At 42.0% G+C, this 26,185-nt stretch overlaps 1 protein-coding gene across 1 annotated transcript in view; it reads right to left on the bottom strand.

The window, feature by feature from the left end:
* The window catches only part of il16 (interleukin 16), a 41,866-nt gene that overhangs the window by 7,550 nt on the left and 8,131 nt on the right, over positions 1–26,185 (bottom strand). The window contains exons 2-20 of the mRNA XM_041037262.1: positions 21,460–21,706; positions 20,943–21,222; positions 16,521–16,660; positions 14,490–14,607; positions 12,728–12,871; positions 12,440–12,545; positions 11,805–11,953; positions 11,253–11,363; positions 9,829–9,943; positions 9,542–9,615; positions 8,974–9,223; positions 8,761–8,878; positions 8,441–8,573; positions 6,779–6,866; positions 6,151–6,374; positions 5,917–6,054; positions 4,831–4,983; positions 2,863–2,959; positions 746–1,902 (exon numbers count right to left, since the gene is read on the bottom strand). Coding sequence (XP_040893196.1) covers positions 746–1,902; positions 2,863–2,959; positions 4,831–4,983; positions 5,917–6,054; positions 6,151–6,374; positions 6,779–6,866; positions 8,441–8,573; positions 8,761–8,878; positions 8,974–9,223; positions 9,542–9,615; positions 9,829–9,943; positions 11,253–11,363; positions 11,805–11,953; positions 12,440–12,545; positions 12,728–12,871; positions 14,490–14,607; positions 16,521–16,660; positions 20,943–21,222; positions 21,460–21,706 — 3,842 coding nt within the window. The remainder of the gene's footprint in view (positions 1–745; positions 1,903–2,862; positions 2,960–4,830; positions 4,984–5,916; positions 6,055–6,150; positions 6,375–6,778; positions 6,867–8,440; positions 8,574–8,760; positions 8,879–8,973; positions 9,224–9,541; positions 9,616–9,828; positions 9,944–11,252; positions 11,364–11,804; positions 11,954–12,439; positions 12,546–12,727; positions 12,872–14,489; positions 14,608–16,520; positions 16,661–20,942; positions 21,223–21,459; positions 21,707–26,185) is intronic.

Here is a 26,185-nt window from a genome sequence, read left to right on the forward strand (position 1 = left end):
AATGAAGGTAAGTGTTAAATTATAGCTCAGATGTCCTCTGTGAATGTCCACTTCCTGCTTCCACTTTGACTCGCTCTGCTTAGAGACCACACACAGTGCGATAACAGTGATCTTGCAGGTTCATATCATGTCGCACTGTGTGAGATGGATCTGATACGTTCTGGGTAAAATCTGTGTCAGACTGAAGAACTTCTACTTTGAGGCAGCGCTTTGTGAATCAAAGCTCTACGATGGAAACAGGAAAATGAAAATGCAAGCGGACGCAGCTTGTATCATTCATCTGTGCTGCTCGTGTCTATTAAAAACTGGTACTTACCATGTGTTGCCCTGTGTATTCTGCATCATTTCATGTCATACTGCAGTTTGTTGATTTGTACCTATGGGTCTTACCAGCAGACTCTGTCAGAAATAACATATCTAATAACGTATCTCTGATGCTCTAAGCTGGTTATCAACGTGCCTCACTGATAGAACCACAGTTTTGGTTTGAGGTTTCAGTTTTCAGAGACCTTAACTGTCACTCTTACCTCCTGATAAAGTGTTGCATAGATGATCTGGTTAAACTGAACAACCTGCCAGATCATGTGACTGCTCACATTTCCTGAGCCGATAGAAATGATGGTTAAAACTATCAAGTAAAAACCCAGGTTGTAATAAACCAGTACTGCCCTTTGAACAACCCTGCACCCCTGAATATGACAAATACAGTACGTTACCATGGTTCCTAACATGTGTAACAGATTACCTGGTTACTGAAGGCGATAATTTTCCCTAAACCCTCTTCCTCCAAGCCTCTCGTGGAGTTACTGTCTGCAGGTAGACCAGCACTCAGAGTTGGGCTCTGCAGCTTTCCTTGGCTCTGTGCTACGTCCTCTTCCGTCCCCTCTGGAGGACTTTCCTCTTCATCGTGACTGGATCTCACAGATGTCTCAGGGGGTGGGACCCTGCTTTGATCCGCTCTCTCCAGCTCAGACTCTTGTTTGGATGGTGAGACACTGCTGTCATCATGGGCTGGAACTGAATGAGAATCATTCATCCCAGAGTCCAGATCAGTGCTGACGGTGTCAGAGGGTGGCAGATCTGTGGGGGTCTGGCTGGAGGGAGGTTCATCTTCACAGACTTTTGCTGTTGTTTGACTACAAGCTTCAAAAGAGGAGGAGGTGATGGTAGAGGGTGAGGCAGAGACAGTGTTGTCTGTCTCCTGAACAGATGAAGACTGGTTTGACTGGATCTCTTCAGGGATTTCATGCTTGCTGTCCCCACAACCTTCATGTGAAACACGGCGACTCCTGGACTCCTTCTCTATTGGAGGAAGGGAGGTGGAAGGGGCCACGGGAGGCCTGTGGACCCTTCCATTTCCCTTCTCTGGACTCCCTGGACTGGAAAAAGTCTCAAATGAGTGGATCTTCTGTTTGATTGACAGGTTGGCTCCAGATGAAGCGGATCTGACTCCAAAGCTCCTGTTGGAACCCACAGAAGGCCTCTGCTCTGCAGGTTTAGCTTGCTTCTTCTGGTCCTGCTCGTCTCGAATTTTCCTCAGACTCTGGCGAAACCAGGCAGGTTTGGGTGCCACCGGGGGACCCTTCTTCAACTCCGGAATAGTTTCGGACTCGTTTTCAGGGGTCATGCTGGACGGAGGATCTGAAGTCACATCTGTGGTTGTGCCATTGATCTCGGCGGCGTTCTCTTCGTCACTCATAGTGGCAGGTTTGCTGTGGATGCTGACAGGCTGGGTGTTGTCTGCAGTGTGTTGGTGGTGGATCTCAGGCGGTTCTTCAGGGGAACTGTCTGAAAGGCGAACCCAGGGATCCTGTGGCTGCTCTTGGGTATGTTGTTCGACACGAGCCTGCCTCCTCAGAGCTCCTCTCTTTGGCTGTGAGCAGAGCACCGCTGATGAATCACCTGTCCAAGCAGAGGAAAGTCGAAAAGTCTGCGTTACTGTGTATTCACACTGTGAACAACATGGAGGACAGAATGTCCTCATCCAGGCCTCTGTATGAACAGTATTATCAGGTTCAGTTTCACAAGTGAGGAGGCCCAGTGAAACCAAAGGAGCCAGAGCATGATGCCTTGTGCTAAATGCTACTATCAGCATGCAAACTGGCTCACAAGGGCAATACTGACATGTTGCTGTTTAGGTTAGATTTCATTCAACTTGTGCAACACTGGTCAAGATATTTCACTTAAAGACTAAACTGTGAAGCTCAGGAGTCAGAAGGACTCATCAGTCTGAGATGATAGATATATACAATATCTGTGAACTGTCACAAAATGTTAAAACATGCACATGTAAATTGATATTATCGACCCAATGATCAACATTTTTCTTGTAAAAACATTTTTTTTTTAAATTGCAATTTTAATTTCATGAACCCAATACTCTATATTAAAATGATCTGTATTCTTATTGGGGTTTTTTTTTATTAAAACAGAATTTTATTCTCATTGCTCACTCCTCGGTGTAACACCCTGTGCTGGGTGTGGTGTCTGAATTTGGCAGTGCTACCTTTAAACGTGTGATGCAACAGTTGATCATCTAGGATAACTTCAAGTGAAGTAAAACACACTAACTCTGAAATCTGTTGCTGTTGAACCCTGGCAGCCTGGGTGTAACTACAGTAAGTGATCACAGACAATTGCTGCGGCCCCAGTTGAACTCCATCATCATATCCTCATTGAGTTGCCTTAAAAGACACTGCCTTAAACAGGAAATGGAACCTCAGTTACTTTCAGCTAAAATACTTGTTGTCACAGTACAAGGTTTAACTGTCACGTTGTTGAAACAACTTCCTGATTAATCAGCTTGTTCTCAAGTAGCATTCAGGTGCTCAAATGTACAATATAATAGCACTGGTTTCCTACCTATGTGCAGTCTGTCGTCGGTGCAGGCTGCAGAGCCTGGATGGGTCAGATCTTCTTTGCTCCCCTCTGACTGTTCTCTTATTCGTTCTCCTTCCTGCTACACAAACAGGAAGTGTTGTGTCACAATCACTTCTCTTGCAGCAGCCACAGAGAGGTGCAATAATGTACCCAGCTTCCGCTCAGATGTTCATCCATGTTCATCTACTGCTCTCACACTCGCACACTGTTTGATTCAGTCAGTAAACTGTTGACAACCTGCCAGGCAACAAGCGTGATGCATACGGGCACACAACATGCAATGCGAGAAGCATTCAAACCTACACTACATGGCCAAAAGTATGTGTACACCTGAACATCACACTCCAGCCCAGTAACACAAGTAATTACATTCACATCGGACAATTCTGCTTCACACTATAATCATTCAGTGCCAACTTTCAAGGAGTGTTGTGCTCGTAATGTAGTGTGGTAAGAAAGCAGTTTGTGTCCTGTTACAGACTTGCAGTCAGTGTTCCTCTTTTTAAATAAAAGGTAACCACAATCTTTCCATATCCTCAACCGTATCATAGTTGATGTGCACAGTTTGTAGATGGACAGAACTGGCACTGAATGTCAATAAACATATTTGAGCTTAATCCAGGGTTTTACAAAATTGCCCATTCACAGTGTTCTTGTCTAGTGATGGAGTTGTACAGCCATGTGTGATTGTTGTACGTTTCGTTCCAGAAAACATGGGCGAGGATCTGCTGCTGTAAAAAAGCCTGAATCTGGACGGCTTGTCAAAACAGGTTGAAAACCAGCTCCAGAACAAAATGACGTAGTATGTGATGTAATGCATGTGATGACAGCGATGTCCACATACCTTTGGCCACGGAGTGAACATACAAGAACAAAACCTAGAGCAGAGAGGCTGATACACAGCTGATGAGTATTGCATGCAGCAGTCCTCCTATTTTGGTTTAACTGTACTTTGTAAAGGGTGTGTAAGCCGTAACTAATGGTTTTAATAATGTTAATCAATTATTTACCAATGATTTATTGATAAAAGCCATTGATGAGAACAACTTCTGAGTACCTCTTTTCACATTAACCCACTGAGTCTGCAATTGTAAACATGTAATATATTTTATTTTATCTATATATCACCAAATCAGAACATGCATTATTTCACTCCCTTCACAGAGTAAGGTCAAGACTGTACAATGTCATAAAGAGAAAGCCAGCAGCTCCCACCATGAGCAGCATAACAATTCCCCCATTCTCTGCATTGTCTGTAAAAAGCCACTTGTTCAGCATGCGTTGACCAGCAAAACACCAAAGGCCACATCACTTCACATACATTCCTTAAGAGTAACCTCAGGATCTTTTGTAAGGCCTTGTATATACTGCTGAAGAACTGCAGGCGGTGGAAGGAGAGGAGCGAGGAGCATGGTTAGTGCACAGAGGGAAACATGATTAGCATCATAATCAGTGTATTAAGAACAGCCCCCCCCCCCCCCCCCCCCCCCCCCCCACACTGTCTCCTCTGATGTGTCAGAGAATGAATGGAGGTGACAAACACAGACTGAGATGCTGATCAACTTTTAACATCCTAATGTGGCCACTGAACTCAGATACTGTTAGATACAGCACATTAGCAGAGCAGCATCTCTCAGACAGTGGAGGGTCGATGCATGACCAAGAAAAACCTACACAAATTACACACTTTGAACAAGTGATTCAAGGATGATTGTGACATAGACAGACAGACTTTACACTTGTGTAATCAAAGGCAAAGGGACAATGACAAATTCACTTTTAAGTTGTATAAGAAAGTAGACAATCTTAGAAAAATAAAAATTGTGCACCAAATAATAGGGATTTCTTTTCCTAAACCGAACACTAACACATGTATGAAAAGTGCAGAAGTGATCATTTTTACAGCTGATTCTAACTCTAACTGCTCCCTCTGTGGTTCAGCAGCTGTACCTGGCAGCTGCCGTGTGATGAGGGCTCCAGTCCGTCGTCTCTAACTGGGGACCCTCTGCTGGAACCACTGGAGTCTCCATTGTAACCCTCCTCACTGGTCACATCCTGAGGCCAGCAGTACCGACGTGGAGCAGCCCGCACCCTGTTGTTGGACTACACACACACACACACACATTCACACACAGCTGCATTAAAGGTGCTAACACTGCGAAGTAAAAGCACAGGACCTAAATCTGTATTTACTGTTTAACCAAATGACTGAAGAGACAAAACGCTGGTTGCAGTGACTCTGAACATGGTGTGATTATTTCCTGCCACACTGATTACTGATTCCACCATCTTGTCAACAGCGATTTCCTCACTGCAGTTTGCAGAGAGTGCAGTGCAAGGAGGTAAAGCTCCAGTGTCTGGTCAGCAGCAGTTTACTCACGTTTACCGACACATGTCCCAAGAATCATGAGACTGGTGGAGCCTGTAGGGTAATGACTGAGCGCGAATGATTTATTGTCTTTATATTTTTTGTCTTTGTGTGAACTGAGATAAACCATGTGAAGCATGTGTGTCATATGAATTCAGTGGAACACTGTACTTTATTCAGCGGCTGTTTAGACACAGTGTGCTCATTCATGTTTAGATGCTCAGAGCAATATGAATGAATATGAAATGCTCCTGGATGATAATTTACTACCTGTAACATAACTCTTCTGCTGACTCTTGCTGACCAACCTAATTTTTATGCTGTATTGTATTTTGTATTAAATGATTCTGCTGTTGCTGTTTATAGTTGGATGTAAAGTTTTCTTAAAACCATTTCTTTCCTCTAAGGTCTTCAGTTCCTGTAGGGGACCAACTTAATGATAATCTGGCAACTTGTCCCAGTTAGACCCTGCCTCCTGCCCAGTGGACACTGGGATAGTGTCCCTGACCCCATGACCCTGAACAGGATATGTGGTTGTAGAGTATGGATGAGCGGACTGAGTTTACTTCAGCTCAAATACTTTGATTACATAATAATTGTGGGTCCCAGGATATTGTAGTTTTCTAACAAGACCAGGATTACAGTGGATGGATGGATGGGTGTGGTACCTTGTTGCCCCTGAAGGCCAGATCCAGGGCCTGCTGACTGGAGAGGCTGGCAGTAGCAGAGTTGTATGGGATGTTGTAGTCTTCATCAGGATACACAGGCACTGACAGTCTGTTGTCAGACCATGTGTCTGTCATGGACTACAGGACAGGGAACAGTGAGATAGATAAGACACACAACTACAAATCAAAAGACATGACTTTGTACTCCATACAGACTGTGGTACATTTGCTCACCTTTGGTGTGTCTAGGCTGTGGACACGAGTGGATGGGTTATGGTGTGTGTTGTGGAGGTTGTGGATGGTGAGGCAGCGGCTGTGTTGCTGGCTGCTGGTGTTGTCGCTGCAGGAGCGGGTCATGGTCCTCTGAGCCCGTCGAACCGTGAGCTGACTGAAACTCCTCTCCAGACAGTGCTGACACCTCTGCCGGCTGTGAGAGCAGGAGTCCAGCCTGCGCAGGCCTGGGACAGAGCAGGAAATGAAATTTGAATGCTTGTAATGGGAGTGAATGGTATGTCTTATCTCTTAAACTGTAACGGTCATCATAATGAACTTATTCACAGCTGATCAGTGTGCTGCAGTGAGCATTCATTGCAATAAAGTACAGCTGACCAGTCTTTAATGTATATGTGAGTCCCCCAACTTCATGGAGGTGGAACCCAAAATTACTGAAGGACAACTTTCATAATTCAAATTCAATTGTATCAGAGTGAGTTCTTTTAAAAAGTCACAGCAACCATCTACAAAGAATTAAGGACAGTTTTTGTTTTTTATTTTTACAGTTGAGGAAACTAAGTGCAGCTGTGAATGACTGAATGAGTGACTGTGGAAAATTTGATAATGAACAAAAAAAAAAAACATTTACCATCAATACTCCACTGGCTCTTATCCTTTCTCAGTTTGCTGTTTTCCACTGCCAGAGCAATGGCATCATTCAGCTGGTGCTCTGACACCTGTGACACACAGAGAGCAAAGGATGGGGACCGTCAACATTACATTACATTACATTACATTACATTACATTACATTACATCGGCCTGTGGGGTGTGTATACTGTAAGTCAGGAGGAGGAGACGTATTAAGGCTCAGGGCTACTTATAAACAAACAGTCAGCTCAGTCTTAAACCCCCACATACACTGTACTGCTGCTGGAAATACTCAGCACAGCATAGAGACAGAATAGGAAGGCCGGAAAGTGCTGAGAGTTGGACTAACACACTGTTGGTTTTAGGAGGAAAACAGAAAGACGCCAACCTTATCTTTTCAAAGGAAAGGTAAGTTGTGTGTGAGGGAAAGACACAAAGGAGCTGAAACAGAACAATGTGGTTCTTCAGAGATGATGGGTGCAAAGAATAAAACGTATGTATTTTAGATGAAAGGCAAACCACCACTGAACAACATCATGTTAGAGAGGCAGCCCTGATGGAGAAAACAGAAACAGCATCAAAGCTGAACCCATCCTCTCAGACGACCACTTTCATCAAAATAAATGTTTGTATAACACTTTTTTAAAGATGATGTCTTATATAAGAACCATGTACATATTAGACCAGTGAGTTACACTGAGGCTGTAGGTACCACTGTGGACAGCAGAGGTAATGTTTTGACGACTTTATCTGGGAATTCTTTCAGACTGTCTGCACTTTAACTGAGGCTGTTGTTACTTTTTGATATTAAATATAAATACAAGTCCTTTTATCTTCAACTTCAAGTTTTAGTAAGTAAGTTTAGAGAACCAAGAACTGTTGAAGTCCATCTTCTTGGTGATGTCATACCTTGTGAAATTATGTTAAGTTATGCCTTTGTCTCGTGTCTATGTTGTCTCGTGGTTTCCTGTTTTATTTTGAAATCATTGTCCTTATGTTTGTTGTCCCACTTTACTTCCTGGCTTTGTCTGGTTTCCCGCCTTTGTGATTGTCTTCCCCGCCCTAATTATTTCCACCTGTTTCCCCTTACCTGTTGTGTATATATAGTCTGCGTCTCCCCCTGTTCCGTGCCAGTTCGTCTTGTCTTATGCCAAATGAACCAGCGCTTACTTCGTGTTTCTCATCTCCATGTCAGGTTATTTGTGTTCTTTTGTACTTTGATCATTCTTATTATTGCCTTGCCTTGTTTTGAGTTTGTTTTTTTCCTCGACCGAGTGATTTTGAGTTTCCTCGTAAGAGTGATTTTGTGTTCTTTTTTGATACTTTGTTTCCTTGCCTTTTTCCCCTATCGGGTGATTATCATTTGTTACTTGGTGAAATAAAGACGTTATTTTTGATCTACCTGTTTGAGTTGTGCTTTTGGGTTCAACCCTGTTCAGTCGTGACAGGTGAGTTCTTTATAGGGTCTTTTTGTGAACCTGCATGTTTGTTTTAAACAAATGGTTTGAAGTTACAATGCAAGTTTTAGGAAAAAGCCACGAATAGATTCTATTGTTGTACAAATGGACATGATTTGACCCTTCATTATTTAGTATATGAGAATAAAGGGAAACCCATAAATCTACACTGGTTAAAATAAACCAGGGGGAGGCGTCGCATACTTTGGGATCGGGGTGGCGACTGATGATGATGTGGACTGGACCTGGTGTGCACTGGCTCAGGACTGTGTACACGTCATTCAGCACCATGTTGTAAACCACAGTGTCATTGATCTCCATGATCTCATCTCCACACCTAAAGAGAAAGTTCAGGAAAAGGTGGAAAGAAAGAAAACATGGACTCTGAGAGGAGAAACATTGGTGTTACATAGGCACAGAATATTTAGCACATAAATAAATTGTAATCATCTATGTAAACTCTTACTGTAGTTACATGTTAATACAACGGCCCTTTTATTTACAGTGTAGTATCTCCTCCTTACCTGAGTCTACCATCCATGTGTGCTACAGATCCAGGAGAGAGCGTGTGGATGTAGATGCCAGGGCATCCGTCACCAGATGGAACACAGCACAGTCCAATACCCAGACCAACGCCAGCCTCTAGGACATTACACATGCAAACAAAGTTTTCTTATGATACTCATCATCTTTGGGAATGAAAGATGTGGGGAAGTAACTGTCCACTGTCCCCTGACCTTTCTGCAGGATGATCTCCATCATGATACGGTCTCTTGGTTTAGCAGACTGAACCGGGACACTCAGCGTGTTACTGCAGGTGTTGTTCAGGTAGTTGTAGTCTCCCATGTCAGCACTGACCCTCGCCATGCCTGTGGTGGAGCTGAGGGACCTGGACCTGCACAGCTGAGCTACCTGCACTTGACCACACAGTGCCCCCATACGTAGGCTGGTCCTCACCACTAGAGTCAACAGACCCTTTTTGATTTGCTGTGCAAAGATATTTCATAGTTAAAATCAAAGCTATGTGCCTTTAGAGATGCTGGCTGGATAAAATGAGGGATTATCAGTCTGGGATTTTTGGTGGATCTGCTGTGGGTCTGATGCTTTGTGGAAGATGTAACCAGGGCTAGATTCTGGGCCCCTACCAACCCGGCTGTTTCTCAGTCATAACTAAGCCCTTTTGACATGATTGAATAAAGAGATCAGGTTCAGTAAAACATTATTTATACATTATTCTGATCCTTAAAAAAAAACCCTGATGTGAGAGGAATAAGTTCTGTTAGGATCATGATGCAGCTGCCTCACTTTGAACTTGTGCAGAGCTTCATCATGAGTCAAACCATGCAGAGACTCTCCATTCAGCTCCAGGATCTCATCACCTAGTACAGACACAGAAACAGAAACACATGGCCTGAGAGCATTAAAGGCTACGTAGCTACTCTGTGACACATCAATTCACAATGAGTATATCATATCATATCATATCACATCATATATCATTATGATGATGCATTACTGTCAGTGTTACAGCGATCAGAAACAAAGACAGAAAAAGAGGCCTCGTCATAAAGTGTGTGTATGAGCTTCCTCACCCTCCTGCAGTCGTCCATCAGCAGCTGCTGCCCCTCCGGCGAAAATGGTTTTGACATAGATCCCCATTGGTCCATACATGCTGTCTCTCCCACCCACAATACTAAAGCCCAGACCCTGGGAACAGAAGCAGAAACATTATTAATAACATTTGCACTAAGTAACATTTTTAAACAGCAGTGTAATCACAATCATAACTGTAAACGTGATCATAATTAAAGGAACAGTTTTTGGCTGGCAAACTATAAGATAAGTAAACTAAGAACAGAACACCAGATGCTGTTAAGTACTTTATGTAGAGTAGTAGCTGATGGTGTTTGCTCAGACTCACATTCAAGACATTTGAATGTTCAGACTGACACTGAGCAAACTCCATCTACTGATGAAGACCTTCAGATGTAGTTAAAAGCTCTGGAAAAAGGTTGCAAGTGGACTTCCAAAACTAGACCATACTGTCATGTAGTCGGGTCTGGTGACTCTGTTCCCTTGTGTTGCCTTTTACATTTGGTTCATGTCTTATTTTGAAATCTTTTCCTGCCTGTTTAGTTGTAGATTCACTTCCTGCTCTCCTGTTTTTTTCCCCCTCCAGTTCTGATTACCTGACCCGCCTTTATGGGGTTCACCTGTGTTTAATTGTTCTTCCCGCCCCCCTAGTTTATTTAAGTCTTGTCTGTCCCTTTGTCTCTGCCAGATCGTCTTTGTAGAGTCACACGTTCCAGCATTTATTTCTTGTGTTGCTTCCTGTGTGTTTTGACCTGGTTTGTCCTCCTTGTGGTTTTTGCCTCACAATTTTGATACCTCTGCCAGAATTTGGACTGCCTTCCTGTGTACTGATGTTTTTGTGTTAAAGACCAGTTTTTGCCTCCTATCCCTGTGTCCTGGAGTTGTGCAGGACCCCCCCCCCCCGACACATACTATTTACACAACATACAAAATGTATTGTTGAAATAGGAATGACTTTAGATAAATAACAAAGCAACAACAACAGCAAGTAAAGACAAAACAATAAAAATATTGCATTAAGTACTTTAGTATCATATTTTTAAACAGTTTTGCAAGTGAGCAACATCTTAATGTTAAGCTTTTTAAAGTGTGCAGAATCGAGTTGTGTTGTGTGACCTTTAATATCAACCATGTCAATTTATTTTGAGCTTGAGTCGTGTGGTGGGTGAAGTGTCTTGTGTCTAAGCAGGGTGAAAAAAAAACATTGTATTAGACCTGAAGAAGGAAATCAAATGTATGTGGAATGATTTCTGTCAGTGCAGAGACATTAGCTCTACAGCTTAACAGTAAAGTAATGTGGCTGACAAGCTGTTATTATGGTCTGCTGAGAGCAGTGAGGACAGAAGACATGTGGTAACTTTTGCTAAAAAAAATGCAAATAATTAAAGCTGCAGTTCAGGTGGTGCTGGTGGATGATTCCTACCTTGCCGTGTCCCTTCATGAGCACAATATTACAGATTATGAAGGCCTGCACGTTGCTGCAGGAGTGGACCAGCTGGGCAGAGCTGAGAGAGCGGGAGGGACGGTGCACAGGCTGGAGAGGAGCAGTATGTATCACACACACACACACACACACACGATCAAACTACCAGCAGCAATATCCAGCAGGATTTTTAAAAGTATTTACTGGTTTTAACATTTGCAGGTGAACTGATTTGTGTTCTTTTACAATTTTTGTTTTCATTCAGCATTCAAATCAAAAGGCTAATAACCAACCAGATCATGAGCTTCCTCACTGGACAACTGTAAAAAACACACTGTAACACTGTGTTCCTTAGACAAACTATTATCTGCTGTCTGTTCTGTTCACTCTTCTTGTTTTTTGACTGTCGTCTGTTTAGCCTTGCTGTCTTTGTCTCTTACACAGGAGGAAATAACGTCTTTTTTTTTTTTTACTTTGTGTTCACCTCACCGTTCCATTAATGAACATGCATCACAGTCATCTGATGTAGTCTGTGTCTGATAAATCAAATACCTGTGTTGTGGTGTGAGGAAACTCCAACTGCTGGGACAGAGACTTCCTGTTTCCATATAAACCACCGTTCCCATGAGGGTGACTGGTATACAGCTCTGGAGTCTTCATGATGATGCTGTCCAAATCCCCAATCCAGTACGGCTGAACACCTGGTTACAGACACAGTGCGCCTTCACCAAAACACTAAACTTCACAGTCTTAATCATAAGACACACAGCTGTCCATACTTGTCTTGTTCAAACCACCGGGTTACAACTTCATGTCATCATATGTACAGTCCTTTTTACTACCTGTTCAGTTTAATTTTACAACAGTGGAACTATAAGCATGGGGTTTTTCACAATAAAGACCACATTTCCCATAAGCACTGTGGTATGTCCGAGCAGGAAGGATATTACTCCCTAAACATATTAGAAACTATTTTTCCATCAGCCTCTCTCTCCTTACATCATCTATCAGTGCTGCACACTATGTGAGAGCTCTGGACCTCTGTCTGAACAGAACAGCAGCTTCTACCCAAATCTGAGCCGCTCACATGGAAAGTAAAACACAGCAGTAGTAGTAGTAGTGGTTACTATTAATAAATAAAATAGTATGTTCATTTTACTACTGAGTGAAAACTGTGTGATACACACTGGTTGAATTGGACCGTGTCCTGTTGCTGGCTGGCTGTCTTGATGGGCTCTGCTCAGTCTTCTCTGATTCCCAGCATTTCTCCTCATTCACCTCTGGGATGGGTAACTGCACAACACACACAGACACACACACACACACACATTTGGGTTAAAGGGACACAGAAAAAATCCTGTCCAGCCCCTTTTTGCCCCTAAAATTGCAGAGTGAGACTAAAAAAAAAAAATCACAAAATAAATAAATAAATAAAGCCACCAAAGTAAATATATTTTGCTGAAAGATTAATTTACCTTCAGGTGGTTATTGTTGGCTAGAAGCTCTTCATCTGTGTATCCAGGCAACGACAGGGGATCAGATGGGGAAAAGAAAACCGAGTGCTGTGGGCTTGTGGTCAGACCACGCGTATGGACAGTGTCCTCACATGTGGAAATGTCCTGAAGTACACACCACAGCAGCAAAGAGGAACATTTCAATTGTGGCCCAACATGAGTCACACAAGCTCCCCGTCCACCCCAGCAGCCAATGGTTGGGGTGGTCAGGGAAACAAGGCGGTTCAATACACTTCTGCTGCTATAGACTTGGCCTTTTATGACCAGTATCTTACTGTACTGTACGATGTTTCTGTACAAGTGACACTATTTGGTAAATTCACTGACTTGCTCCATGTATCCATGGCAACATGGACCATATATCCTTTGTATTATTATGGACTAGTCTTTGGAACCACGTGAAGTGGGGTGTTTCATCGGTGAAGGGAGCCATTATGGAAAAAAATAATAAATCAGGCAGAGACAGTGCTGAAAACAGAATCAGCTGAGCCCAGTCGTCACATGTTAGACATTCTTTCCTATGTCTCTCCTTCATTGTGCTGTTCAGGTTTCCATAGCCTCTTAAAAGTGACCCAAAAAAGACTTGGCAGGATGATAAGGTGTTAAACCCAGCAGGAAAACTCCCACAGCAACAAAAACACTAAAACCTGAAGAATAAACTCTAATATTCAGCCCCTGTGGCTGCTCAGGAGCAATGCAAACACACCGTGCTGGGTTCAGCCTAACACCTCTGCTCCAAAATGACATATCCATTCACACAGCATGTGCTGCTCATTCTTACTGAAGCAGCTCTTTGCATAAAGGTACAGCTCATTGTGTTTGATTAAAGCTGTTACCAGACTAAATTTGTTTTCTTATAATAAGATTTTAACCTTTTTAAGATCGTACTAACTGAACCGTTCTTTGCTCCTGCTTTGTCAGTGACGTCAGACTGTCTCAAATTCCTTGACTGTCCCCGTCTGGAATTTATCTTCTCCTCCTCCTGAACTCCTGCTGTTATTCCTGAAATTCCATGAGCACTGCGAAGCCTGCAAATTATCCAAATGTGACTGAACTGTCTTCTTCTCAAATTATTCTTATTTTTTTGTGGACCAGATTCAAATTCTTTAAATTCCTTTGTGTGTGTGTTACCACCTCTGACTGGCCTCCTTGGTAGAGCCTCGTGTCTGAGTATGTGTGTGTGTGGGAAGACTGGGAATCTGACTGCAGCATGAGAAAATGCCATGCCCACACAGAAACAGTGCAGAGAGGGGAACTGCCTCAGCTACACTGTCACTTTCAACCCATTAACAGTCCCTGGATGCCCTGTCCGCTCATTCAGGGCATGTGTCTGATGATTTAGGGATCAATACTTTACACACACGAGTACTAAAACCTATTCATGCCTTTTACTACTATACTGTTATTATGTGTGTAAATAAGATGTTTTTAAATTGTCTTCATCTTAATCAAAGTAAAGACCAGGTAATCTGCTCCCTTTATAACTTACAGTGCACAATGTACATCACTTTGCATCAGCAGGTCAAAGCTGTACGTGCAGAAAATAGTGTATGGATTATCTGTCATTGTAGAAACTGTTAATATTATCTAATGCACCAACAACAACAACACATAGAAATGCAGAGTAACTGTGTTTTTCTTATTAAAAAAAAGTCTTATTAAAAAAAAAAAAAAAAGAATAAATATAACACTGGAGTCCATCTCATGTGTCAGCTGCTTTTACCTCACTATAGGCTTTAATGTGAACACTCCTCGTTCCCTCCCCCTCCATCCAAGCACTGCCATTTAGAAACTGTCCGTTAAAGGGTGCCAGCTTGTCTGGGCTCAGGAAGCTGCAGCCTCTGAGGAGAAGACACACACAGAGACAGCTGAAAACCAACAAGGTCCAAAAGTCTTCAAGTACAAAACCTTCCAGTATGATTCATTCAAATAATAGATTCTTGTTCCACACACAGTATTTTGGTAGAACACCCACATTGCTGAAGGTCTTTTCAGTGAGTTAGCAGAGTAGAGGTATCCTATGGAGGTTATCACTACTAGTAGCACCACAGAGTTATGCTTTTGCACAGGGTCAGTTTTGTTTGTGTTCTACACATACATGCACACATTCATGCAATGCAAAACACATTATAGCCTGTGCCACTAGTTTCATGTTCATCCACTGATCGACAGCTGATGGCAATGATGCACAAAGAAACTACCACAGTTACGGAAACGATGCAACATGTCACTAAATGTATGCCTCAGTCTGTATTTCTGAAAGAAACGAGCCCTGTCACATCCAGAAAACTCTGCTAAGTTATGTTCTTGTTTTCTGTCTGTTGTCTCGTGATTTCCGCTTTTATTTTGTAATCTGTTCTCCCTTTGTGTTTCAGGTAGCTTGCCCTTCCTCTTGTGTTCCGTCTCGTCTGATTGTTTTCCCCACCCTGATTCTTTCCACCTGTTCCCCATTACCTAGTGTGTATTTATTGTCCGTGTCTCCCTTTGTCCTGTGCCAGTTCGTCTTGTCATTTTGTGAGAGAACCAGCGCCCATTCCATGTCTTGCCAAGTCAGGTTTTGTATTGCATTGATTTCTTTAGTAGGATCTTTTGTTCTTGTTTTTCCTAGGATTGAGTTGTTACTTTTCTTTGTCTGTTACCCAGTTGCTCGGCCTTTCCCTCGTAAGAGTGAATTTTTGTTTCTTAAAGATTGAAGACTGCTTTTGCCTCGAGTGAGTGATTTTCTGTTGGTACTTTTGACAAATAAAAAAACTCTTTATTTTGAACTTTGCCTGTTGAGTCGTGCATTTGGGTTCAGGTCCTTGTTCGGCCGTGACAAGCCCTTTACAGTTAAATCACTTGACAGTGAGACTTGTAGTCTTAATGTTGACTAACCAGTAAACTGTAAACCTGTTTGTTTATAGTTTGGACAAATACACTTTTGTCCTTCAAATGCTATTTGGACAGAAATTAGAAATGGGAGAAGCTCATAAGGCCATCACACCAGGGTATTCAGTATTCCTCATGACCATGGTTAAATTATTAGTATGTATATATTCCTGAATGGGCCTACCAGACACAGGTTCACAGAGTTAGGGGACCCATGAGCTAGAGCGTCTCTCTCCTATGTAGGAGTGATGTGATGTGATCTTATCTCACTATTCTTACTTATACTGTAACAGCGTGTTCAGATAGCCATTAACACTATGTGCAAAAACACAGCCCCCTTTATTCTTCTGAATGGGCCCAGTTCTGTGATATAGTAGAGGTGACCATACAGATAGATGTGGTAAGAAAACACAGAGCTGTCCAGGAAAAAAAAAAAGTTGAATTTGGCCCCAAAGCAATGAGACGTCATGGTGCTGCATCAATAAATCAAATACATGCAAGCAATGCTGTCTATCATGTGACTCTCATCTTGCACGCTGTAATAGTCCACTGAGAGTCTCCTGAAGTGATGAGGAGGAGTCTGGCGACCTTTCATCTCAGTGAACAGATGTCAGTTAAAACCTGCCATCACAATGTGAACCAGATCTCTAAACCCTTATCTGTGCTTCGTCCACGTCTAAATGCACACAGAGCGCATTGGAAACCGGGTCTATGTCAGTCATCAGCATTTTATTCACCTCTATCTAATGAATCATTGTTTACATCTTAGTGGTGTTTGGATGTTTTTCTTTTGCTCCTCCACTTTCCACCCGTGTGGCTTTCGCCACTTTTCCAGCACATTCCTAAGCAATAAAGCACTTAGAGCTGTGGGGTTTTCTTTTATCACCTGTGTAGGTTCCCTCCATTCCTCCCTGGCTCCACATTAGTGTCTTTGTCCTCCGTCTGGACGCTGTTATCAGCCATTTGTGGTCCACACACCTCCTCAGCAGGTCCTGTGGCTACACACATTCTCCAGATACTACTCTCCTATAACAACACACACATTTATGCACACGTACATACACACACACAGTGAAGGAACATAAAGAAACTTCTATACTGGTAAATAGAAAGCAATCTTTATGAGCTCATTGAGTGCCTGGGGACCGCCTATAGGAAAAAGAAAACAGCACTAAGGTTTTATAGGTGCATGAACTGGGCCTTAGTGTGTGGAGGTTAACTTTATGGGGCAAAACCATGTATGTTTCAGTGGACCAGATTATTAAATGATACAATACAGACCTAACTGTGGTCTTCTTTACATGAAGTACTTCCTTCATGTCAGTGACTATGCTAGAGTTTACTGAAATGTATTTGTGAAATTGCTGAATCACTGTTGTTATGTTACTTAAGTTGTTAAGAGTTAAACCAATCATCAAGTGGTAATGTGCATTAGTTCTGCAGAGGAAAGAGTATTAGATTTTATAAAGGCCTTAGAAAGAGAGAAACAAAAGAAAATCAGTGATGTTCCACTAATACATCCTGGAAACAGCCTGACAAGTAATGGGAGAGTGTTTTGCTTTGCTTTTCACCTCTGATGTGACTGAATGAGCTGAGAGGGAAAGGCCATAAAAAATACAACTGATGACTGAAATAGTGATGTTAAGAAAAGTAAAAGTAAAAGTAAAAAATATGTTTTGAAGAGCTGCTGCAGAATGAGAAAACAAAAACATGTGGTCCATAAAAGTCTGCTGTGAGTGTAAACCACCCCCCTGCTCCGTCCGCGTGGTCAAGGGTGAAAGACAAAACGGAGCTTTTAGCTCAGAAACAGAGAAAAGTGCTAAACAAAAAGATTTTAGTGTCATCATCAGAGGTGGAATAAAACCTGTCATCAGTTACTTTAAATACGGCGCAATCGTTTTCACAAAGGTGAACATGTCATTGCTGCTGAAAACAAAGAAAACTAATAACTGATGAGCAGGGACATCAACTTTAAACGTGCTCTTGAAACCATTCTCTCACTGTATATCCATGACTTTATTAAGCTTCATTCACAAAGACTTCATTCATAAACCGGTGTCTGGCGCTTAAGGGATTTAGTCTCGACAGAAAAGCCAAAAAGACAAGGCTGTGCTGTTGTTTCTGTCTGTGATTAAGAGTGATTGATGTTCAACCTGGCACCGATTAGGAAAAACACTGCTCCATTAATTTACTGTTGAGATCAGCCTCAGTTAGGGTTGTTTAGCAGCCTGGGCTTCAGGCTGTAAAGCCGACTCAGTATGATTGACACATAGACTCTGCTGTTGATGGTTAATGTGTCTATAGTACTACAGAAAGAGGAGGTGTCCTCAGTAACTTCTGACGCAGCACATTTAATTCTTAGTACATATTACTAGACACCTTTTAAGTAATGACACATAAAAGCAGGGGTTAAAGTGGGTTGCTATGACCGTGCACCACAGCTTCACATTGTTATGTTTCACACTGACATCAGATTTATTTATTAATTAACTGAAGGTGCTGGAAATCTATTCTGGACTGTTCCAGTTCACTTTAACTTTAAAATAATCAGTCAGCAGGGCTAGAGGGATGGCATTGTTGGTTGGTCCATCTCTTTGGTTCAGACTGAAATATCTCAACAACTACTGGATGGACTGTCATGAAACTGAGTTCAGGTGTTCATTGTGCCCTCAGTGACTTGCTGCTGTCACAGAGCTGCTGATGATGTTATTAAACGCTTCATATAAATATCTCTCAGTACTTGTCCATCACTATCTATAGACTGAATAACCAAATGTAGATAATGCAATGTACTTTACAGTCTGTGTTCAGTGTGTTACAGAACACGTTGTTACGATGACATGGCTCCGAGGCTATCTTTTGATAAGCACACATGCAAGAATTAATAATAACATTTTGAATGTGGCCAAATGCCAGGAGATAAGAATTGTTCCTTTTCCTCAGAAACTCAGAGCAATAAGATCTGTAGCTGTGTGACTTTGTCTGTTGGCACTGATAAATGCCTCTTTACCACAAGTTGAGATGCTGTAAGCTGTAACAGTCGAAAGCAGTTGTCTTTCATGCTTTAACTCAGAACGCAGATGAGTAACGACCAAGAACAACACCCGCTATATTTTTCTGCAAGTTTTGAAAAAAGACTCTGGGCGTGTGGACTAAGAAAGAAGTGAGTTTATAAGAGCCCTGTAGCCTGCTCCTTATCTCTGTCTCTGTCTTATCTCTATCTTGAGGTTAGTGGCTCTAAGCTACATTAGCTGCCAGCACCGTGGATTTAAAAACAACAGTGTCTCTTGTTCTGATGCATCAGTTAAAAAAAAAAAAAATTTGAACTGTCCATCATGACTCAAACAGTGTTTCATGTGTTCAGTGCCGCATTGCTGGATTAGTCTTTCAAGTCCACACCACCAATAGAAAAGGGTGTGTTAGATATATGTTGCAGTAAGAAGAGTATGCTGTGTGAGTGTAGGGGTGGACAGCCTGAAAGAGCTTCCAAGCTGATTCAATTTCTAGTTTCACACAATTTGACAAACTTAATTAAAACTTGTGTGACAAATTAAATTAGAATAAGCTCAACACTGATCACAGATACAGAACATCCGAAAAAAAACATTATACAGTATCACAGCTGGTCGTTTTAAACGACTGTACAGTATCTATCGCTCATCTCTGTAAGGTGAGTGGTAAGTGACAGATAGTCTAACCCTGTCTGATATTGGAGGAATGTGGCATGAGACCGAGCTGTAGAAACAGCAGCTAGCACAACAAACCCTGTCTTTGTCTGAATTTTTAACATTCAGGCCAGTCACAGCTCTCAGTCCACCAACACACCAACACAGGGCATGTGATTATCATTACATTTAGACAAGAAACACTCCCCACACAGTACATAACAGTGTTAGCACGCTGATACCACGCTGAGGACATACAAACAACAAACACCCATTTCTACATTTTATTCTATCAAGAATGAAAATAGTTGTATATACCAGTTTATTGTTGTGTGAGTATAAACTGATAGTTTGGAACAGAATGTTAAACAGCAGATATTTCAGTCAGGACTGAATCACCCTTTACTGAGAGGCTGCAGGAGCCATGTGTGCTGAAACATGCTGAACACGAATGTGCATACATGACGATTCATCCTTCGGCCTCAGGCTCAGTAAACTGACCATGGCTGAAGACTTTGACACACACTGAAAATGAATGCCTTGTGACTGTGATGTACTAAACCTGGTACTGACTTAGTTCCAAGAAATATAAAATTCTAATCAAAGGCATCACTATGTCTATAATAACGTATCACAACACCTCCGTGTCAGAGCTGATCTGAAACTATCTACTGTGTAATGCATTGAAACACAGTTTTAACAGAGCAGTGACTAAGAACTGTGAATTATTATGAGACTGTCCTCACCAGAAAATAGCACCGTTGGATGTTATTTACATTTTAGGCTATGTCATTTTTTTCTGAACAGCAGCATCTCTGGCCACAATTAAGTAATTACAGAATAATGGCACCTTGAATTTTACTTCCACACTGGAAGGTGAAGTGAAAAGCCAGCTTTGATGGGGGAGGATGATATCTCCTGGAAGACATTCATGGTGTTGCACTCAGATGTTCACATTACAGTTACAGTGACTGCAGAGTATGTCAATACTCTGCATTGACAAAATAACATTATATCCATTATATCTGGGTCAAATCACCTTGAATGATGTGAGGTGTTTTTTTTGGAATCTCATGATTCAATAATAATACCAGACAGTAACTCTGATATGACATGAACGACCACAACTTTCAAGGTCATGTAACTGTCATACACAGTTGAAGGTAGCAGCAGCTAGCCTCCTGCTAGTTTGTGTACTTGTACCGTAGAAACGGCAAAAGACTTTCAGCAGTTCTGTTCACAGTGTCTGAAGAAATATCACATAATGAAGCTAAGGGAGCACGGCTCAGTGCCTCTGCAGGGCAAAAACGACAAATGTCGGCGGAAGAAAGTTCAACCTGCTGGTCTAGAGATCAAGAGGAAGAATTAAGGGATCACCAAAGTCCGTAGGATTCATCCACTGGGAACCTATAATGGCTGTACAACATTCCAGCTGTACAGTGCACTGACCAACCACCACTGCCATCCTTAGAGCCATGCTATGCATGCTTAAATAACGACTATCAACTGAGGGAAGAAACAAGAAGGCTTTTATATCTTGCTAAGTTTAAAGTAGGTTCTGAGAAAGTTTAGAACTGGTCTGAAATGTGCTCAAGCTATTTTCCTGTTCAAATGATAACTCTACTGCCAAACTGCAGTCGTACCTTGATGCTGAAGGACCTCCTTATGCTCCTCTTATTCTCCCTGAGTGTAGTGGTATGGTGCAGCTGATCATCTGCCTTACTGCCTCCTCTTTTCTCCAGGGTCGATTGCTGGGTCGTCCTACAGTGTCCATTGTCTGTATTTCTGTACCCTGTATGATCCCCAGCAGCCACGTCCGTCCTCCAGCTTGGACCCCATGTCCTGCACCCATCTGACACTTCCCCAGCATGCCTCTCTTCTACACAGTCATCAGTAGTCTTAGAGTGACACAGGATCAGGGATCTGGACAGAGTCAGTGAAAGTCAGAAAGTCAGTTTCAGGCATTCCTGCAAGACCGTAAAATATTGAAAAAATAAACCTGACATAAAAAAAAATATATAATAAATACTCAAACTATTAATTCTGGACATCATGACATCAAAATGTAGCATATCCTAGACTGTGGAGTTATATCATAAAGGTTTACATCAGCCTATAATGAAGGCTACATGCCAGTAAAGAGGTTAGTGCTTTTAGTACCTGGAGAGCATGGCCAGCTTCTTGGAGCGGTGGTTGTGGTTGCCGGTTGGGTTGTTGTTGTTGCTGATTTTCCCCTGGTCCCTGCGTCTCCTCTCCATCCTCCTAGCAGCCGCTGTGCTGGCTTTCCTCCTCTGGTGAGAGTATCTCTGAGGCATGGCTGTCAGAGTGTGTGTATATGTGTGTGCTGGGAGCTCAGGAACCAACACACTCCTCCCAGCCGGCCCGAAGCCTAATGGAGAGGGACGCTCTGGAGGGCAATTAGAAAATTCAGTTAGGATAGTCTGACTGCATCCGTGTGTGTAAGTGTTCTGAGAAACTGCTGAGGCAATTGTGGAGGCTTGTGGAGATAAAAGCGCTTTTCTTTCACTGCTTTGAAAAAAAAAATGACAATGTTTTTCTCAGTCCTCATGACTGCAGCTTAATCAGACTACTGTTGAGAGAAACACATGGATGCTCCACACAAACACGCACACACAACAGCATGCCAAGTCTGAAATAAATAAAGTACATGGAGCTAAGGCTCAATCCAAGCTCAATTCATGTTTTAAGGTGCACACAATCTGTACTGTGTGAGAACAGATAATGGTGTTAGCCATGGTCCCATTAATGGGCTCGAGTGAATGAGCAGCAACACTTCACACTCCAGAGAGCACTATAGGATGACCCTCAAATGCATTATACATGCTAGTGTAGATGGCCTCTCACATTTGCAATGAACACTTAGTAAACAATGTGCAGAGGCTCTTTAACTGAAACCCATAAAGCCTTTGGTCTGACATCATTATCATGCTATCTTCTCTACCATTCACCTCACTGCCAGACCCTGACTGGATCAGAAGGTTCAAGTGCTACTCCAGACGCATGTGATGTTGATGCTTAGATTGCATTAGACTTTCCTACTATCTTGGCTGGGATCATTTCACATTGACTGAATACTAATAAGGTCAACCTATGTGAGTGCTGAGGCTTTGGTTTTCTGTGATTAGGTATAAAAGGCCTCTCAAAGAAGCATGAACATTTGGGCAGGATGGGACAGTTGACTTTTTTTTTTTTCTTTTGAGAGTGGAGTCATTCATTCTCACCCTGACTTGGCCAAGAAACACACTAGATTACATGTTGGACCCCAGTCAATCATAGCTCACTGTCTTTCATGACTTGCAAGCTCAGGTGACTGGAAAGGATGTGCCAAATAAAACGTTCAAAGGTTCGTCTAATAAAACCAACAACATAACTTTTTTTTTTTCCGCTTAACCATATTTACTGTTGAGTAAATAATATCAAACTGACATCAATCATCTTAAGGGACAAGACATCAGAAAAAGAATATTTTCCAAAATCCCATAATTGTCTTTTAAATGACTGTCTCACAGACTGCATTTACCTGTGTGCCTCAAGGTTCAGTTGTTGAAGCAATTCTTTTTTCTCTCAGCATGCTACTTCTGAGGCACCTGTGACCTCTGGCTTATAATTATTATTTAAAGGAAATGATACAAAACGTGTGCCAAAAGACATCAAACTGTGGCGTTCTTTTATTTATTTTTTCTTCTTTTGTGTGTGTGTGTGTGTTTGTGTTTGGGGTTGCACTATTTCTTTTACAAGCTTCAAGATCACAAACAGTTTAGAAAAGTCTCTTCCAAAATATTTACGATCTGTATGGCTCCCAGCCCATGATCTGTGGACAGGTACCAGGCCACAAGGAAACAATTTGATTTGACAAAAAAAATAAATAAAGAAAAAGTTGAATAATGATCCCTGAATATATTTGGCTTTCAGGCCATTTTTGCTGTAATTACCTTAAACTGGCACAGTCTGTTTGGGCTGCGTTTTCCTTATCATTTCCTGTCAAGCCCACAACAACAGGATACTTATTTCAAGCTAAAGTAGGTCTTTAGTATACAAAGTAGTATAGTAAATGCTTGTAGAGTTCTGCTACCTGACCCAAAACCAACACTAAACCAGGTACTTTGTCAGGGCCTGTTGTGTTTGGATTGGTCCATTTTGTTACGTAAAGATATGGGTTTGGGTCACGTTCAAGCTTGGACATTTTCAAAAGTAAGAAGAAGAAATGTCTTTTTTCCTCTTTGTGCTAAACTTCTTTTGTCCATTAGTATCATATGTTGCAAACAGATACACAATACCCAGAGGGAAGAGTGAAAGCGATAGTGTAGACAATGTGTTGCACTAGCATGATGAGCTAAATGTCAGCATAAAGAAAAATTTGCTTTGGGTCTGAGGCTTGGTTCAGCTGTCAAATCTTAGAGTACCAGTTGGACTTAGTCAGGTTGGATCTTATAGATGCTGGTACAGGCCTGGATCTTGTCTCAGCTTGAGGCCCGTGCAGAACTGTGGTTATGTGTCTCTTTTAACTGCTGCAACTAGATAGCAATCTGTGTGACATGATTAAAAAACTAAGAATTGCAGTAATAGTGTAGATGTTGCTCTGCATGAGGGACCACTCTGTCTGCTACTCTGTCATTTTCAAAGTACTGTATATTGCTGCTAAATCTCACCCAGTTTAGTATCAGAAAAGACTCATATCTTTGTACTGAGCATGGTTAATGACTGCCACTCAGTGCAGTGGCCATTGCTGCTGTTACAGTGATATGGCAGCCCTTACGCTGACAAATGCCTCTCTGTACTGTGAATAACATCATGCATGTGGAATATAACATACGTCCTCAAACACTGACCACAAAGCCGCTCTCAGTTTTATCAACATCTCAACCAGTGACGGCTGGTGTTTTTTCTTGGTGGGGCTATGGACACTCAGGGCTTCTGCTGAGACACAAGGCAATGCTGTTGTTAAGCTTGATCCCCTAGTTTGGACTCCAACCATAGTGGACTGTTACATTTACTGGATTAGAAAAGGGGGACCAGAGGGTGTGCTGTAATTATTGGGGTATGCTCAACCTTCCCGAGAAAGGTACCAGGGTGCTGGAAATTAGGTACAGAGCAATCATCAAACCTCAGATCCATAAGGATCAGTGCAGATTCTGACCTGGGCAGAGAACAATGAACCAACTCTTTACCCTTACACGTTTACAGGAGGGGGGTCACTGGTGTTTGATCAGGCAGATTGGTACATTGTACTGGACCATTGTGGTAAAAGGGAGCTAAGCCACAACATGAAGCTTTTGATTCATCTATGGTCAAGCAGCCAAAATGGGTTTCACATGTAAGGTGCCTGGGCTCACTCTCATAGATAGGGTAAGGAGTTCAGACATCCGGAGGGAGCTAGGAGTGCAGCTGCTGCCTTCCAGACACCTTCCACAGGAGGTGGAACACCATAACACCATATCCTAGTGTTAGGAGACCCCGAGGGAGACCCACAACACACTGAAGAGATTATGTATCTCATTTGGCCTGGGAACATTTTGGGATCGCCCCAGAGGAGGTGAATGAGTATGAAGGAAAGACTTGGTGAATCAGTGGAACTGATCTGAATTGTGTTGATAATTATGAAGCATTAGTCTGCTGTTGTGTTGGGCAGATAAACAGGAAAGAGAAGAACGGATCTCCATGCTGGAGGCCTGTAAAACCCATAGTCTCCATCTCTTCCTCTCTTTACTCCTCTCACAGACTGATATGCTCTCCAGCTGGATGTGCGCCAGCACAGCGGGAAAATTTACAGTAGAAGGATGGAAATCAATTTCAGCTGCTGTCTCTAAACCAACCATTCAAACGTATGAGAATATGTGAATACAAATGTGAGCAGCCAACTAGCAAAAACTTGCATGCTGATAAAAATGCACAGTTGCATAGTTTGGGAAGTACATTTACTGAAATACTGTACTTCAGGAGGCTACATTTTGGACTTTTTTAAAATTATTTCATTTTTTTTGCAATAAGTCCTCCAAAGTAAATTAAGAAATATGTTGTTTATCAATGAAAAAGCAGCTGCAGGATGTAAATGTAACCTTTTTTTTTCTTTTTTTAACCTCATTAATCTTTTAACTACAGTATTATGGACACACTATTATTTGGTAGTTGACCATAATAAACTTCTGGAAAAGGGCCTGTTCCAGGAGTAAGGAAACTAAATCTTACAACATTATCATATATCATATATATACACACATATATATTTTGTAGGAGCCATGAATGTATTATGTATTTTTTCTATTAGTAGTAAGGTTAAGGGATATTGTTTGTTTTTTGTTTATTAGGATATTGTTTATGTGATCATGTTGATTGGGGGGGGGTTAGTGGGTCACATGATTATGGGCGTGTATATTAGTTGATATCACCTGTTGGTCTTGCTTTTGTTTGTTTGATAGAGGGTGGGACGCCGTATTTTTTGTTGACCGCTAATTTTCTTTGATCACTGAGATTATTTTTGGTTATATATTTTGGAACACGTTATCATGAGTTGATTACCTTTTGTTTGTTAATAAACTGTTGGATTTAGGTTCGAAGTCTCAGTGGATTTTTTAGGTAGCGCGTCAGACAGTAGGGCCCATCCTTCTGTCTCTCAGCGACTCTTAGGACCGCGAAGTCGCTACATTTTGTCAACAAAAAAGGCTTTAATCTCAGTCACAATCATAAGCATCTGACGGAGCAAAGGAGCCGAAATCAAGAGGATGAAAAGAGGAAGAGGATGAAATGCAGACATCGGAGACAAAGTATGGAGGTAGGCGCTGGTTGTGAAATTGAAGTTTAAGGAGCGAACTACTGCCAGGTGAGCTCACCTGTGGACGTGCGCGTGGAGGCCGCGTATCAATGGAAG

Source organism: Toxotes jaculatrix, chromosome 1 (genome assembly GCF_017976425.1).
Source record: "Toxotes jaculatrix isolate fToxJac2 chromosome 1, fToxJac2.pri, whole genome shotgun sequence".
Taxonomy (NCBI): domain Eukaryota; kingdom Metazoa; phylum Chordata; class Actinopteri; family Toxotidae; genus Toxotes; species Toxotes jaculatrix.